At 35.6% G+C, this 16,769-nt stretch overlaps 3 protein-coding genes and 2 non-coding genes across 6 annotated transcripts; 2 read left to right on the top strand and 3 right to left on the bottom strand.

Moving 5' to 3' along the window:
* Positions 1-23: 23 nt before the first annotated feature.
* LOC18029907 lies at positions 24-2,185 on the bottom strand. The gene is made up of 2 exons (XM_006413226.2): positions 1,930-2,185; positions 24-1,608 (listed from the first exon to the last, which is right to left on the bottom strand). The coding sequence occupies exons 1-2, from the start codon at positions 2,020-2,022 to the stop codon at positions 232-234; spliced, it is 1,470 nt and encodes a 489-aa protein (XP_006413289.1). The 5' UTR covers positions 2,023-2,185; the 3' UTR covers positions 24-231.
* A 5,007-nt stretch (positions 2,186-7,192) lies between these two features.
* Positions 7,193-9,665, top strand: LOC18029906 (probable mediator of RNA polymerase II transcription subunit 36b). Of its 2 annotated transcripts, none has more exons than XM_024150036.1 (7): positions 7,193-7,326; positions 7,531-7,868; positions 7,959-8,054; positions 8,143-8,220; positions 8,325-8,501; positions 9,104-9,167; positions 9,264-9,665. In XM_024150036.1, the coding sequence occupies exons 1-7, from the start codon at positions 7,305-7,307 to the stop codon at positions 9,374-9,376; spliced, it is 888 nt and encodes a 295-aa protein (XP_024005804.1). In that variant the 5' UTR covers positions 7,193-7,304; the 3' UTR covers positions 9,377-9,665. The 2 variants fall into 2 exon arrangements, with proteins under 2 accessions (XP_024005804.1, XP_006413288.1); XM_006413225.2 differs by having other exon boundaries at positions 9,099-9,167.
* Positions 8,624-8,696, top strand: LOC112082597. Its single transcript, XR_002897262.1, has one exon. It is a non-coding gene; the product is annotated as a small nucleolar RNA snoR60 (small nucleolar RNA).
* Positions 9,666-10,251: 586 nt separating the features above from the next.
* Positions 10,252-10,335, bottom strand: TRNAL-CAA. Its single transcript has one exon. It is a non-coding gene; the product is annotated as a tRNA-Leu (tRNA).
* A 137-nt stretch (positions 10,336-10,472) lies between these two features.
* LOC18029905 (protein DETOXIFICATION 35) lies at positions 10,473-12,831 on the bottom strand. The gene is made up of 7 exons (XM_006413224.2): positions 12,437-12,831; positions 11,725-12,350; positions 11,574-11,630; positions 11,241-11,479; positions 11,039-11,157; positions 10,857-10,943; positions 10,473-10,751 (listed from the first exon to the last, which is right to left on the bottom strand). Exons 1-7 carry the CDS (start codon positions 12,701-12,703, stop codon positions 10,680-10,682), a joined length of 1,467 nt encoding a protein of 488 aa, XP_006413287.1. The 5' UTR covers positions 12,704-12,831; the 3' UTR covers positions 10,473-10,679.
* Positions 12,832-16,769: the final 3,938 nt, after the last annotated feature.

Here is a 16,769-nt window from a genome sequence, read left to right as displayed (position 1 = left end):
TATTTTACACCAACACCAAGCTTGTTAAATGATCCAAAGAATATTATAAATATATCATATCAGTACACAATAGATTCCTACAATGCAAAGCTAGTTATGTATATATAATGTATAAGTTGTTAGACCCCAATCTCTTACCATATACTATCACTGAATTGCTTCCACTGTTAAAAGAGCTTTTTCTTTTGGGTTATGAAGAAGATGAAAGGCTTTTTCTTATCTCTCAGTTTGTCAACTGAAACCAGACCGTAACACCGGAAAGAAACTCCAACTGTTTCCTGGACTGTTATCACCTTTTCCTGCGACCTTCTCATTCGCCCACCACTCTGATCTAACCGCTGTTTTCTCTATCATCTCTTCTTTTGTGTTATCAAACTTGAATTCTTTGCTCGATCCTAGCGAAATCGATCTCAACTTAAGACTCTGTTCGCTCTCTGTTTCTCCCGACGTTTTACTACCAGGAACCGAACCACTCCATCTGTTTGTAGGCGAAACCGCCTCGTTCGTATCGGTGTGATCGCCATTGGCTTTCTCATGTAAACAATCATCTAAACCGGCTCGGTTTAGCTTGCTTGCGAAGCAACGTGCAACGTCCTCACCAGTCAACTCGAAAGAAACTCTGTGACTAACCACCGCGACGGCTTCATCATGCCTTGACGAGCCGTGATCCGAATTGGCTAAAGACGCAACCTCAGAGATCTGACAATCCAAAAGACTGCTTTCGAGTGGCGTCACGTTTCCAGAACCCTTTCTTGAAACCATCTCAGCACCATTTGGTGTGACAGCACCAGAAGCAAGCTTTGAGCCGAGTCCTCCACCATCAGGAGTCAAAGCACCTGAACCCAACCTTGAACCTTGACCAGCAGGTGTGATGGATCCAGAACCGAATCTCGAACCCCATTTACGCGCTGTGAAGTGCTCAAAACCAAGAAACTTTGGAGGCTCTCCGATACGAAACTCGATGATGGAGCATTTACCAGGGTAAGGAGAAGAAGTGCCAGAGTTTGAGATCACAGAGCCAGGAGAGATTAGATTACCACCAGGACTTCCTGGAAACACTTGATGAGAGTGAAACTCGTAGTGAGCAGCTGAAAACTTCTGATTCATTCCCCCACTGTTCCTCCGAGCTCGTTCAAGAGAAGAAGTAAGTAACTGAGCAAAGGGAACTTCAGGGGAAGAAGGTGTTGTAGAAGCCATTTGAGCTGACTCTGGAGGTGGAGTGAACGGTGCAGTGGATGGTCGAGTTGTGAAAGCAGAGTCTACAGGAGGAGTTACGGGCTGAGTTTCGTGAGCGTAAGGTCCAATAGCAAAAGCTGAAGCCGGTTCGTTTCGGGAATATGTGTTCACGGTTAAAGAAAGTAAACCAGCAGGAGGAGTATGGGACACAGAAGGAGGACCTGATTGCAGAAACGATGCAGGAGATGAAGGAGGAGCTATGAAAGGAAGGAAAATCGAAGTCGAGTTTGTCGAAGAGTTTTGAACTGGAGCCACAGGAACTGATCCGGATGAAACCGGTTCGGGTACAAGAACCGCATGACCAATCCGTTTATTGTTCTTTTGTGATCCAAAACACCAGTATAAGCTCCAACAGCTTCCCCATCTTTTCTTCTGAAAAGTTTTCAAGACATAAGAGAACAAAAAACAAGATTCTTGATCAGCTACATGCAGAATCAAAGGCTAAAATAAAGTGAAATAAAGTGGGCATGCTGCTAAATTTCGAAACTTTCAAACCGGATCAAACATCAAATTTCAAAAGTTTCTCACTTTCACATAAAGTTCATTTCTTGGAGCAATCAAACATAGAATGGAATCACGATTCACCGTCAGAAAGGCAAATCAAGCAACAATACTACTACTGATCAATGACGACAACAAGAAAAAAAATACACATTTACACTAAGAAAAGAAAAAAAGAGAGCTTATAGTAACCTGCACCGACGACGGCTGTACTCGAGACTCGGCGGAGACGATGGCGGAAGCGGCGGCGTTCACCGTGTCGACGCTATTGTTCACGTTTCTCATTTCTCGGACTTGGATTCACCAAACAATTAACATCCAGATTTGCAAACTCTCCGACCACTAGTTCGATCGATCTCAGAAATAACGAGGTGGAGACTTTTCCCGGTAAAATCAAAAGAACAAAATCCGAGGAAAAATGAAAATGTGAAATCGAACAAGAGAATAAATAGAAGCAAAAGGCTTTTTATTATTATGATGATGGATGAGCCAGCCTCTCTCTCTCTCACACACACACACCGGTCGTTGTCTTTTACAGTTTTCATTCAATTTCCCACGAGATATTGCCACGTCGTCAGAATTGACGGTTCGGACCCACGCGCTTCCATTTTTTTTATTTCCCTTTTCTAAACATTATTCGCAATTATTGTGATGTTAAATATTAAATCATGCTAAAAATAATTGGGAAAGAAAAGAAAAAAAAATGACTAAAAAAGGAGAGTAACGCACAATAGTGTGAGTCCCCAATGCAGACAAATGGCTTTCTTCAGAACAAAACAAAAAAAGGAAATTGAAGTGACTAGAAAAATTAAAAAATTCACCAAAAAATGGTAATAACAAAATCACCCTCGAATTTCTGAAGGATTACAGGGGATGCCACTGAGAGAGTTAAGGCTAGGCGTCGCGAAACTCGTGAGTTTGTGCATCTTTTAAGATAAATGCGCCGCTCTCTTCTGTGAGTGTTCCGTTGGTAAGCGAAATTCTCGTGACTTGCATTAGTTTTTAATTTCTCCAAGTATTTATTACCAATTCATATGGAGAGCAGATATTTATTGCTTGGGGTCACCTATGGAATGAATATATTCAATGGTTTCTTTTTTGCTATAATGGCACTATTATCTTCTTTTTTTTTTCATAAAACAAAACATCTCTTAAAGTTTTTAATTAACGATATTACTACATCACTTTCTTAAGTGTATCTGATCAACACTTTCTTAGTAGTTTCGAAAACTCAAAACATTTTCTTCGATACCATATACTAACCTTGTGCTTGCGGTCTAATCGTATCAAGGTAAAAGTCGATCGACAACATGTTTGCATTTGTAGTTATTGCAGTATAAACATGAAAATGACATAAAGATCAATGGTTATAGCCACAAATACTGATATAGTGTTTTTCTTATCAAGTATTTTTTTTTATTTTTTAACCAAGAATCACTAAACAAATTATAACAACTAACAAAAAATGAATAATATGAGATTTGATAAACTATTAAGTGAATTTGGATTGTAGTATAGTCAATTTCGAGCTACTATCGTAATGATATGTATTAAGAAATTCAAAATTGAGAGTTAAGATGAGACTTGAGTTACAATCTCATGAAAAATAATATTAGAACATAGTTTGTTGTCATGGTTATTATATAAAGTCTAGCATGAACCCAAATGGACCAAATATGTGTTTGTAGTCTTTTAAACATTAGAGTTTATTCTGATAACACCAATTTTTTCGTTCTAACTTGCAGTTTTCTAAAATTAAGAGATCGGTTCTGAAATTATATCAGGAATTTTGCTTGAAATTAAAATAACAATTTGAAAATATATACAAATATGATTCATTCTACTTATTACTAATTGATTTTTAATTGAAAAACGTATAAAATTTAACAGTATAAAATTTGAGTGAACTTGAAATAGAACTTTAAGATAGTTGTTATGTTAATATCCGACTTCTAAGAAATAATGCTTTTAAGATTAATAATCGCCGATTAAAGAGTTATTATGGCCTTGAATGTTAGTAGTATAAGTACTAATTAGCATATGTGATATACTGTATATGAGGTTATATTGAGAATAACTAAACTCAGTTGGTCTTCGAATCGGATCCTGCATGTCAGTCGGTGTGTTTTGCAGATTTGTGTTATCCTATGATTTTTTAATTATCAATTGTGCATTTGTCTACAAATTAGCGAGCAAATAAAGGAAAAATATAGGAAAATTAAGATGACTTTTCGTCCATGTTAGAGTCTTAGAGATATATACAGTTTAGTTTTTACCTAGTCTCTTTGAAAAAGAGTCTATAATTGCTTTGAAAGACTTTTGAAAATGTAAATGGATAAACAATCTTAAAGTTACCAATTAGCTGTAGAACTTATTGACGTCAAAGGAATAAAAAGGTCTTCGATTAAGTGGAGGGTCAATTGAAAGAGTTAAAAGAGATTCTTCCAAACCAAATCGAACGGTCGTGAATATTTCTTAGTTTCTACTATTCTTAGTTTATGTAATATAAGTAGTTTGACTTTTAAATTATTATTTACTTTTTAGTTTAAAACACAAAATAACTTAAATCTAGTAACAGGAAAAGATGTTACCGGTCTTAGCCACCATACTTTTGGTAGTGGAAGATCTTAAAAGGTGTATGAATTATGATTCTGTATGCTTTACAAAATGATTAGACTAAACCAAAGCGACAAAACAAAGAATTGAGAGGATAGTTTAGTCAATTTCGTATTTCACCTTTATGGGCTAGAGAGGCGCACGTGTGCAGTGCATTTCCTTCATCTTTTTTTTCTTTTGTTGAGTTGCGTAATGACTTTTATGTGTACCCCTCGTGCGTGCGTACGAATGCGACCCTTTACCTTTCTCTCTTGAGAAGAAAGATATTCACTTTGCACACACTATGGCAACCAAACATGATAGTACCAGAAACTAAAGAAGTGGCAATGAATCCTTTTGTGTAAGTAAACAAACTACGTTTTGAACACTTTGAACTCTGCTCGCTAGTCTTGTAATAAAAAATATGACAAATAAAGTAGCCGTAGCAATGAAAAAATGTGACAACGAAAATAGGATATTGATGTCTCTTTACTTTTTACTACAGTAAAACCTCTATAAATTAATAATGTCGGGATTGCAATATTCTATTAATTTATCAAATTATTAATTTATCGATATAAAAATCAGTCTAAAAAATTAATTTAGGACTTAAAAAGTATATTAATTTATCAAAGTATTAATTTATCGAGTATTAATTTATAGAGGTTATACTGTACTAATTAACTAACTATGGATATCAACTCTTTTTACCTTGACTTTGACAATAAGTCAGTTACTATACAGTTTTGCCTTTCACGGTTATGTGGATTGCACACACTTACCTAAATCAAACTTCAGTTTACAATAATTAATTTACTTTTGGTCCTACACATTTTCAAATTTCAACACTATTTCCTTCTTTCCACTTTTCTTTCTTTAATAGTTAAAGATCTCGATAGATCTCAACTAGAACATACAATACATGACTTGAAGTTACACTTTTTACATACATATACTATGCTAGAAAATTCTTCTTATAGCATAGATATAAGCAATTTTTTTTTTGAATAACTAAGAGGTTTTGGACCAAAGCCTATAAATCCTCTAAGACCCAGGACCAGAGCATGTTATATGGTTCTGTCCCAAAAATCACTCGAACCAACAACCTCTAAGTTTTGTCTGAAATTTAACTTAAAGCAATATTATTAAAAAAAAATTTGAAGCAATATTTTAAGTTATAGACTGATTTAGGCGGTTGAACCAGTAAGCAAATGATTTAAACAATAATCCGGATCGATTGTGTTTTATAAAATCGTTTTAACTTCTTAAAATCCTAAAAAAAAATCTGGCAAAACTCATGATGTGAAAATATAGTGAATTTTAAATTCATTTAGTGATAATTTCTTCACATATTGTTCCCGTATACAACTCACAACCTCACATTATGTAACAACATTTGAATTTAAGTTAAGATATCTCAATCATGGTAGAACAAACCATTATACTACAATTTATTATTATAGTTTGTCTATATGTCAAGTGGGATCACAACTAAAAAATATTTTAAATACAACTATGCGTTATAATGAATCATTAAAGATATCTTAGTCCAGATTATCAACTAGTCAACTAAATAAAGCCTTACTCATCCACAACTCTGGTGATCGATGTTAATATATTTGAACTATGGAAGTCTTGCAACGTCTACACGGTATATGCCTATATGGACATATACAGAGATACATATAAAAGAAGCATAAACTATAAATGGTTTACAATTAACAAAGTTTTACATCCAAAGGTGGCCATCCACTAGCAGTCACATGGTTATCTACTAGACATTGAACATGATAAAAAGTGCCAAATAAGTGGAATAATCAATGAGAATCTTCACTCGTATAAATAAAAACAATTCGAGCCTATGACCTAGCTATCTACTCTACTATATATACATAAGCTATATGTATGGTCATTAATTTGACAAATATTGGGAAAAAAAAGTTTATGATTTAGATAGAAGTTGAGGAAAGAAAGTTATAATGATTGGTAAGGAGAGACTCGAAAAGAAAAAAAGATTGATGGGGAATGGGGCCTATTTTCTCCAACATCCCACATGCACACTTCCTCTCTCCATTCCTCTTTCATTTATTTCTTTCATTCTGATTTATCCATTCCGTGTTTCACATCTTCACTAATTCATTGATCGTGATATATTAGCCTTCTAATATTGTGAAGTCACCTTTTCATTGAATGTGAACATGTTAATTCACTGATCATTTGAGTTAACATGATGTACATCTCTTAATTCGGTAAACCAAATTAAGATAAGTTTTGAGTATTAACTTTTTTTGGCGGTAGATTGGTTTGGAGTATAACTTGAGAACAACATTGCTTAATAATACTAAATTTTGTATCCATAGGTGATTCTAAATGTTGTAGTGGGTGGACCAATCTCATTCGAGAATAAATTATTCTTGATCGTAGTTTTTCCTAATAAGAGGAGTTGCTTTATTAGACGGCCCAAACTATGAGATTTAAGGCCCAAGTATTTTTAAGGCCCAAGCATGTAGTAGCGCAATTTTCATTGTAAGAGAAAGGTTTGCTCTGAAGTTAATAATTTTCTCGTTGTGGGTTGTCTTAGGACTATGTCTTAGGACATACATATATACGTTGTTAACATAGTTCCAACTTCCAATAATTGCATATCAACTCGACATCGAATGATTATCCATCCAAACGGAACGAACAAATAGTTATAACAAAAAAGAAATTGGAATGGGCCTCTTGGTAAATGGGTTAATTTTAAAGCCTACATGTAAAAGTACTTTAAAAAAAAAATACACGGGGCACGAAAGTTATCTCTGATAAATTACAAGGATCTATGCATAAATAAGCCAGCTTCTAAACCCTGTAAAACCCTAGATACACTTGTATAAAAAACACTCAAAGACGCAGCTTTCTTCTGCCCTTCGTTATTCCCTCGCTTTGACAGCTTCTCCCGCTATTCGCATTTCTTAAATCTAGAAGCAAAGATGAGGCCTCCTCTAACTGGTGGTAAGAACCCTAGCCGCCGTTTATGCTTTTCAGATTTTAAAAATGGCTGTTTTGTGTATTCTGTTTTCGTTTAGTCGGAACTCTCTGTCTTTAGCTGAACTGAATATCAAGGTTGTTCCTTTATAGCTTAGAGCTCTCTTGTGTATTCGCTATTTCCATCAGATTCTGAGTCTCTGCTTTAATGGTGTTTTTTTGTGTGTTCAGGACGTGGTGGCGGCGGGTTCAGTGGTGGACGAGGTGGCGGTGGATACAGTGGTGGACGAGGTGCTTCCGCAGGTAGAGGTAGAGGAGGAGGGAGAAGTTTTGGTGGGGATCGTGGCGGACGCGGCGGTAGAGGAGACCGTGGACGTGGCAGAGGAGGAGACCGTGGACGCGGCAGAGGAGGAGGAGGTCGTGGAGGAATGAAGGGAGGTAGCAAAGTGATTGTGGAGCCACACAGACACGCAGGAGTGTTCATTGCAAAGGGTAAAGAAGATGCTCTTGTCACTAAGAACTTGGTTCCTGGTGAGGCTGTTTACAACGAGAAGAGAATCTCTGTTCAGGTATAATACATGATTGATTGATTTATTGATTTGATGTTTGTTGGAGCTGCATTCTTAGATTCTTAATTGGTTTGTGATTGTAATCTACAGAATGAAGATGGAACTAAGACTGAATACCGAGTCTGGAATCCTTTCCGTTCTAAGTTGGCTGCTGCTATTCTCGGTGGTGTTGATAACATTTGGATCGTAAGTTTCATTCTTGTGTGAATCTTATTGATGCTGCTGTTTGTTAGACTTGTTCATGTATTGATTGTTTGTATTCGTTTCAATGTAGAAACCTGGTGCTAAAGTTCTATACCTTGGTGCTGCTTCTGGAACCACAGTCTCTCATGTGTCTGATCTAGTTGGCCCTGTAAGCAAAACCTAGCCTTTATGTTTGTGGTTATCAGATTCTGGAGCATTTCAGAGATGCTTTTAGTTGTTGCTTATATATCTATTGTCTCTGTGATTTGGTAGGAGGGATGCGTTTACGCTGTTGAGTTTTCTCATAGAAGTGGTAGAGATTTGGTGAACATGGCAAAGAAGAGAACTAATGTCATTCCAATCATCGAGGATGCTAGACACCCTGCTAAGTACAGAATGCTTGTAGGCATGGTTGATGTTATCTTCTCTGATGTTGCTCAGCCTGATCAGGTGAGCTTACTTTCATTATAACGTGCAGTAAATGTCTGATACTCGTTGAAATTTTCCTTGAAGCTTTTGCTGTATAGCAGTATATTTTTGCTTTGCTTTGCTTTAAAACGGTGTTCTGATGATTGCAAATGATGATCTTACTTGGATTCCCCTTCAGATCATCATGGGTGATGTAAACTCCAAGTTTCTGATGCTTAAGAATTCCTAGTTTTCCTTATTACAACGTAGTTTTCAGTTTGGTTTCTGTTCAGAGTTCGTTTTTTTTCTTTTGGTCTATCATTTGGTAACCAAAGCAGAAACTTATTCTACTGTAGATTTGTATGTACCATTTCGGTTATAATCAAATGCATCTTTAAAATGGTTTTGTTCTGATTCGTTTTTTTTTGTGGGGGAATTTAGGAAATTTAAAGCTAGTTTTTTGGTTCAACATCTAAAGCTGTTTTAAACATTTGTATTTGGTTTTATGTTTTGATTGGCAACCTACTTCTCTCCCAACTTTCTAATGCACGGCAGGTATTATTATCATACTATGTTGGTTTGTAATAGTTCTTTATGAAGTTCTTTATGAAATGTGCTTTGCCCTTAAAAACCGTGCAGGCTAGGATCTTGGCTCTGAATGCAAATTTCTTCCTCAAATCAGGTGGTCACTTTGTGATCTCAATCAAGGTTAGTAGCAAATCCAAACATTTATCCATGATCTAGGCATATTCTTTCTATTCACAGGCTAAGTTTAGTAATCATCTCTAATCTCTTTTTTTGCAGGCAAACTGTATCGACTCAACGGTTCCAGCAGAAGCTGTGTTTCAGAGCGAAGTGAAGAAGCTGCAACAGGAGCAGTTCAAGCCAGCAGAGCAGGTGACGCTCGAGCCATTTGAGCGTGACCATGCCTGTGTCGTTGGTTCCTATCGCGTACCTAAGAAGACCAAGGCCGCTACTGCTGCTTAGAAGTTTAGAAATTTCTTAGTATTGGGATTTTGTTTCACTCTTCTTCCGTTGTTGCCAGTTCCTCAGTTTTTGCTTTTCTCTTGTTCTCGCTAGAATCTTGCAAGGGTTTAGGGTTTAATCCAAGTATCAGTTTGTAATCATTTTGAACCTTTGATTGGCTATTTTTGTTTACGAGGCTTCTAACTCTTCAAACTTATTCAATCAGATTTTGCTTTCTCAGAAAATTTTATAGAATTTTGTTGGTTATTAGATTGATAAAAAAACATATATTACATTTACACGTGCATTCATCCTCAAGGTGATGAATGTCTGTGGAGATAAAGAGTAATCTAAATTGAAAAGACAAATCGAAATCGATAATTTCAGATTTTGTGGAATGTTGTGGATGTTAGCTACAATTTACTAATTAGTATCATAAACTTTGTTTTGTTGAGCTTTATTAAATCAGATTTTGCTTTCTCAGAAAATTTTATAGAATTTTGTTGGTTATTAGATTGATAAAAAAACATATATTACATTTACACGTGCATTCATCCTCAAGGTGATGAATGTCTGTGGAGATAAAGAGTAATCTAAATTGAAAAGACAAATCGAAATCGATAATTTCAGATTTTGTGGAATGTTGTGGATGTTAGCTACAATTTACTAATTAGTATCATAAACTTTGTTTTGTTGAACTTTATTAAATCTCAAGAACATGCAACTTCTGAATCTCACGCTACATTCCTCAAAGAAATCGAGACACGCTTGCATTCTCTTAAAAAAAAATATTGCAAAGTATAGCAAAATTAAAAAAAAAAACAAATGTCAGAAGTGGGATTTGAACCCACGCCCTCTTACGAGGACAAGAACTTGAGTCTCGCGCCTTAGACCGCTCGGCCATCCTGACTAACTGATTAAGTTATGCTCAATAATTGTATTAGTTTTTGACTAAAAGAACAGAACGAAAATAGATTGGCTTCTCAAGCGTTTGGTAGTAGAAATTCATAACGATGTTAAATTAAAACTAAAAAAGCTGTCTGATGGTTTTGTGTCACTTCAACTACACCTTTTCTTTTGGAACAAAGTAACAAAGGCATCGTTACTTACATCACTGATTGAACAGTTTCCTACATCCTAGATAGTAAATATAGGTTACTGGTGTCTGGTGCTGCCAAACCAATGAAAATCAAACAAAAAAAAGCCGAGAGGTACCACATGTTCATGTAAGCTATAAAAAAAAAAAAAAAACAATCAAGCAATCACATCCTTCTTTGTCGTCTCGCTCCCTCCCCATTTCTTCATACGTTCCATCGTCTCCTCAACCTGTTTTATCAGAGTTTTTTTATATTAGTTATTTGCATAATAACCAATAAAATCGATCTCAGTGTACAAGCGTATACGCTATGGTTTTGTGTGTCAGGTTCTTACCTCTTTATTCCAGTTTGTCTTGTACAGAACAATCATCAGTAACAACGTTTGAAGTGCTGTCCCGGCAATCATTCCAATCCAAAGTCCCTGAAAACATCATAATATATACTCACGTATATAAGTTTATAAAGCAACTCGGGTATAGATTTATGTTATTCATGTCATTCTCTAAATTCACTTACCATCACTCCTAAGTTTGCTTTGTAACCAAGAAGATATCCAAAGGGAAGGCCGAAAATGTAGTAAGAACCCAAGTTGATATAAGCCACTAACCCTTGCCAACCACCACCAATAGCCACACCTTAAAAAAAAAAAAAAAATCCAATTTAATGAGACCTCCTCTGGATTGGTTTTGACGGAAATGAGATTTTAGATCTTGTTTACCGGATATAACTGGCTGCACGCTGTTGAGAACCATGGTTATACCAAGAAGATAAGCTAGCTTAGACACTGCGTGTTGAAGTACTTCGCTGCTTGTGAAGATGACAGCAAAATGGTCTCTGGCTATGATGATGGCCACCATAAAGACAAGACCAATGAGAAGTGACTCGAACACCGTGACATAAACAGAGTATTTCGCTGCTCGTGGACGGCCTAAGCCAAGCTCATTGGAGACACGGACACTAATATATTACACAAGACACGGTCTATAAGTTGAATAGTCAGCTGAACAATGGGTTTAACAAAAAGAAATGTTGATTCAGATGGTGATGATACCTTATAGCAGCGTTTATTCCAATGAACAGCATGGCCTCCACACCATTGAGATTCATGCTGAAATGTAAAAAAAAAAAATCCAAAAATGTTAAAAGAGTCCAAGATTTGTTTTGAGGGTACAAAGATGTGTTCCTCATGAAACTCAACTCACCATATAGAAAGGGAATCAACAGCGATAACAGCGTTGTCAAGGTGACCAGTGAGGACAATGATACTCGTCATGTACCAGACTTCAAGACAAAGCATAACAGCGGAAGCAATGGAGAGTCTAACAAAAGCCCAAATGTCTTTAAAAGCCAGCCAAGACAAACCAGACCAGCCTTCATTACACCAACCAATCACATAAACGATTTGAGAGATGGCTGTTCCCCAATTAGTAAGGTTAAACGCCAAGGCAGCACCGTTTGTTCCCCAACCAAACACGACAATGAAGAGCCAGAGCATACCAACGTGAAGGAGGAGAGCAAGAAACCCGATCCAAGCTATGGCGATGACTTTGCTCTGCGCTTGAAGGAACTTGGAGGTAGGGAAAGTGAAGGCGAGTGAGAAGAGCTGAGGGATGGTTAAGAGAGTGAACTGTCCAGCCGGAACAGCAATCTCCTCTGCTTGACCGAAAAATATCAGAACCGGCGTGGCGAAGATGTAAACCGGAAGGATTAAGATGCAAGAGACGAATAAGATAAGCCAAGATCTCTGCATGTAAACACCTAACATATGGACTTGACCAGCTCCAAATGCTTGGCCACAAAGTGTTTCAAGTGCACTTCCCATGCCTAGCTACAGTTTTCAATACCCAAATCAAACCCAAAGCTCAACACAATAATTTAGTAGAACAGAGAGAGAGAGTGTGTGTGTGTGTGTACCAGGAAGCCGAAGGAGAAGGTGCCGATGACGGAGAGAGAGATGGAGACGGCGGAGAGCTCGATCTCGCCGATGTGGCCGACGAAGATGTTGGTTAAGGAAGTGACGCCGTATTGGCAGATGATGTTGAAACCAATCGGAGCAGCGATCATCCACATCTTGGCCGACTCTGTGGACAGAACTTGCTTCAGGTCGCTCCATGTCCTCGCCGGAGCATAGTCCTCCTCAGGCTCGCCACTGTGCGAGAGAAACGGCGTCGTCGGATCCATCTCCTCCTTCCGGGTCACAAAATGTTAAACCAAAGCTCAGTACTCACTCACTCGCCTCCGAGTCAATGGTTGGTTGCGAGATTGTGGGGTTTGGTTTATATAACAAAGCCGTTGAATCACGCACTTCTCTCTCCTCTTCTTTTGCATAATTATACATTTCTTTTGTGATTAGGTACTGCAAAATAATAGATTAATATCCTCGTGTAAGCTTATAAACGATTAATATATCCCGTTTTGATCCGGTCTGACATTTCTTTTTCTCAATATTAACGAGATCCAATTAAGTAACTAGAAAAATATGAAGGAGAAGAAATGATTTGTATTTTGTCATAATTTTGATCATTTTTTAATGCACTATCATTGACGACTGTTCAACATGCACGAGATCACAAGTTCACAATACTAGCCAACTATGACTTAATTTATGAACAACTATCACAATTTTTTGAATATTGAACATGTTTGGATGCATTAGTTATGTCTAATTGCTTTGTGGTAAATTTGTAAATCTGCGTTACCTATTAAACCTTTTCAAATTGAGTTTTTGATCTACAAAGAAAAAGAATAAATAGTCTCCCACAAAACTAGAAAATAACTTAATTTATAATTGTTTATGTTCCTTAAAATCGGAGGAAGTTTTTTTATTATTTGATTTGGCAAGAGGGAAGGTAGGATAGGTAGGTGAGGCTAACCTGTGGTGCATGAGACACCACGTACGTAATACGTTTGACATATCAAAGTTCCATACAGAAGCATCCAATTGAATTTACAAATTAAATGAAGAAACTTCTCCGGACATGGGCGTCGTGTTTTTCTTTAATGCTTTTCTTTTTCTATCAAAAGAAAACAACTATCTACTAGGGTTCTGTACTGAGAGTTTGGTAGAGAAAAATCATTTTTTGTTTTTGCTTTCGTTGATTTTCCTCTTTTTTTTTTGTAAAAAACATTATTACTTTTACCATCTTTTTGGGACTGATAAGCTATCAGAAAAATGTAAAAGAAATGGGGGTAGTTATAGCCAACCAAATACAAAAGAGGCTTTCAGGGTTACACATATTATATGGTAGATGGAATTTTTTTCCTATTTTAGATTCTGTTTTCTTTCGTTCGTCAAAAGAAAAAGAAAGACAAGTTATAAAAACGAGAGTAAAAATTTGGGATTTTCTCTGTAAAACTCATGAAAAAAAAAATCCTTTAGAATTTAGCTTCTTTCCCTCTCATCCTTATATTCTTTTTCAATCACGTCCGTTTATTCCAACTTTGCACCAGTCAAAAACCCATGATAAATATCTTAGGCAAAGGTCAAAGGAGTTTAACTGTAGAGAGACGGAGACTGAAAAAGATAGAGAATATGGATGATTGGATTTTCATGTGGATAATTTTTATTTATTGGCATTTCATTTGATCCCAGTGATAGCATCTAGTAAGTGTTAGAGAAATTCTAATTATGAATACATGTAAAAGTTAAGAAAATTGCTTAAAACATCTAAGCTTGAATCAGAAATGAAAATAATAACATAGTTACCTAAAGTGGAAAGTTGTCGTTTCTAAAAATGGGTGAATGACAACGTGTCCACAAAGCCAAAAGGTGAGATACGTGACGTAAGTAAAATGAATACAGTACGAAGAAGAGTCGGAGAGGGAATCTTTTTAGCGTTTCGTCGAGCTTTCCTTTCTCTTTTGTCTTCGTCGTCGATTGTATTTATTTCCCTGTTTCGTCATTTAAAACCTTTGTCATTAAACCAGAGATGATTATGACATTTCCCATTGACTTGTTTAAAAAAGAATAATCACATGTCAGCCGAGCCCACCTAGTTTACCAAAGGCCCAGTCCGGAACAAATCGATACAAATGTTACAAGTTGTACAAACTCCAAGATTATTTAACACTATGGACTCCAAAGTATGTGTTTGTTGGGGAAAAAAGTTTTGTATTTTGAGTAGAAAATTAAGGGACCTTCCTTTCAGTGAAAACAGTATAATTATGTCTTGATGGAAAATAGCATAATCATATTTTGGCAGTCATATTATTATGGTGCCAAAATATATCGAAAAAAATAGATGAAACGGATACACAGCAAAAGGATAAGACCACCTCCAACGGTGATATGATATGGGGTTCTAATAGTTTTTTTGCATTAAAATTAATGTTTTAATATTTAAAAGAAGTAGAAACGTCTCTTGTTTTAGGATTTTTAGAGACTCAGCTGAGCTCCATATGTGGCAATGTTTGATTGGTTGAACATTTTTTTTTTTTAATGAAACCTTTTTTTCTCAACTAGAGTGTTTCAAACCCCTAAAACTATGTTTAAATTTCAAATTATGATTTGTTTTTCTGTATTTTATGTTTAAATTTCAAATCAATGAAATAATTTGTATTAATAAAAATTTTGTATTTAAAAAAAAAAAAAAAAAATCTAGAGTCTCCCATTAGATACTATTATTGGACACTAAAAAATGAAAAAAGTTTATAAGAGGTTCTAAAACATTAAAATGAACGAAAAAACTATTAAAAAATAAGATTAGTTCCTCTAAGTATAGACCATTGTTGGAGATGGTCTAAACTATGATTAAATTTCAAATTATGATTTGCTTTTCTGTATTATATGTTTAAATTTCAAATTAATGAAATATTTGTATTAATAAAATGTTTGTATTTGAAATAAAAATAATTTTTTTTTTAGAGTCTCTCATTAGATTCTACTATTGGACACTAAAAAATGAAAAAATTTATAAGAGATTTTAAAACAATAAAGTGCACAAAAAACTATTAAAAAATTAAATTAGATCCTTTAAATAAAAACTATGGTTGGAGATGCTCTAAGATTTTATAATTCAAGAAAAGTTTGGTGAAGAATGTAAGGATATTGGGCTTTTACAGTGAGTTTCTGTTGTGAGTCTCAGTGCCAAGATTTTCAAGATGGGCCAAAATTTTGCAAATGAGCTCAGATGGATCAGTTATTTGGTTTAGGGTATTAATCCTCTTATTGACGGTCTACTTAACTAAAGCCTAATGAAGGAAAGCGATTCAGGTTTTGCTCTAATATATGAGTAAGTTCTAATGGTGTTTTGCTAATGTTTCTACTGTCTCATTTCAATTCGTTTTGCTGGATATAATAAACATATTAGACTATCTGAATATGAAATTCAAAGAGACTGATCATAAAAACATGCCAACATGTATTCCCTCACGATTCTCTACTTACTTACTAGCCTATTGACGTCATCGTAGTTATGTTCTCCTTGTTTCAGTCTCAGTAAATCATGCGAGGTTTTGATTGTCTCGTTAGCTTCCCTCGTTTTAAAGAATCGCTTATGTTACTATAAATATATAGATTGGATGGCATCAAAAGTATATTTAACGCCTTAACTAGTATTTGGAGTAATGTTATTAAATAGAATGCTTGAGGTGGAGCTTAGTACAGGTCTCTTTCCTATGATGTGAATTAGAGATTTATACCCTACCTAGAAGCATAAATTGGAATTACTCAATTAACGAAAGGAATCTTCTTGACTTGTGTTATTAAGAATTGGTGGGGTTCTTGCCGTGGAACAAACGTCAATACTAAGCCCATCTAAGAGCAAAAATATCCAATGGATATATCTACGTATTTTTTTAGTATGACTTTTATGCATCCCAGCTCTATCTTCTCCATACGTATTTTTTTAAAAATCTCTATTTTCTCCAAGTCACCTTTAAAACCAAAACCATATATGATATATACCAACTGTTTCGTAGTAGTTTGATCTTATCAAAATCATCCTGGAGTTCCACTCCATTTAGATTATATATATATTTGTTTACATAACTTGAAACATGCACTTTAAAGTTTAAAGATTCACAGATTTCAGAAAACTTATTTAAAGTGTCCAAAACCTGCTCTATTCAGCGTTTTGATCACAATTTGGATGTAACCCATGCAATTGTCATCTTGATTTTGCACCCAAAATTGAACTTCAGACTCTTTCGTTAAGCCTTTGTTTACACTTTTTTTAAAAATTAATGGTTGCCTAACTGGTTCAATTTTCGCAACTCGTGTTATATTAAAAACATCAATTCTCGATAT

This window comes from Eutrema salsugineum, unplaced genomic scaffold (genome assembly GCF_000478725.1).
Source record: "Eutrema salsugineum unplaced genomic scaffold, Eutsalg1_0 scaffold_1, whole genome shotgun sequence".
Classification (NCBI taxonomy): domain Eukaryota; kingdom Viridiplantae; phylum Streptophyta; class Magnoliopsida; order Brassicales; family Brassicaceae; genus Eutrema; species Eutrema salsugineum.
Note: the sequence above shows the minus strand (reverse complement) of the source record. Positions and strands in the feature narration are given on the sequence as shown.

Coding starts and splice junctions, on each gene's coding strand:
- LOC18029907 (XM_006413226.2), bottom strand. CDS start 2,022: ATGAGAAACGTGAACAATAGCGTCGACACGGTGAACGCCGCCGCTTCC. Junction 1,609..1,929: donor TACAGCCGTCGTCGGTGCAG/GTTACTATAAGC, acceptor AAAACTTTTCAG/AAGAAAAGATGGGGAAGCTG.
- LOC18029905 (XM_006413224.2), bottom strand. CDS start 12,703: ATGGATCCGACGACGCCGTTTCTCTCGCACAGTGGCGAGCCTGAGGAG. Junction 11,158..11,240: donor CGTGCAGCCAGTTATATCCG/GTAAACAAGATC, acceptor TTTTTTTTTAAG/GTGTGGCTATTGGTGGTGGT. Junction 10,752..10,856: donor AGACAAACTGGAATAAAGAG/GTAAGAACCTGA, acceptor CTGATAAAACAG/GTTGAGGAGACGATGGAACG.
- LOC18029906 (XM_006413225.2), top strand. CDS start 7,305: ATGAGGCCTCCTCTAACTGGTG. Junction 8,055..8,142: donor GTGTTGATAACATTTGGATC/GTAAGTTTCATT, acceptor GTTTCAATGTAG/AAACCTGGTGCTAAAGTTCT. Junction 8,502..9,098: donor ATGTTGCTCAGCCTGATCAG/GTGAGCTTACTT, acceptor AAAACCGTGCAG/GCTAGGATCTTGGCTCTGAA.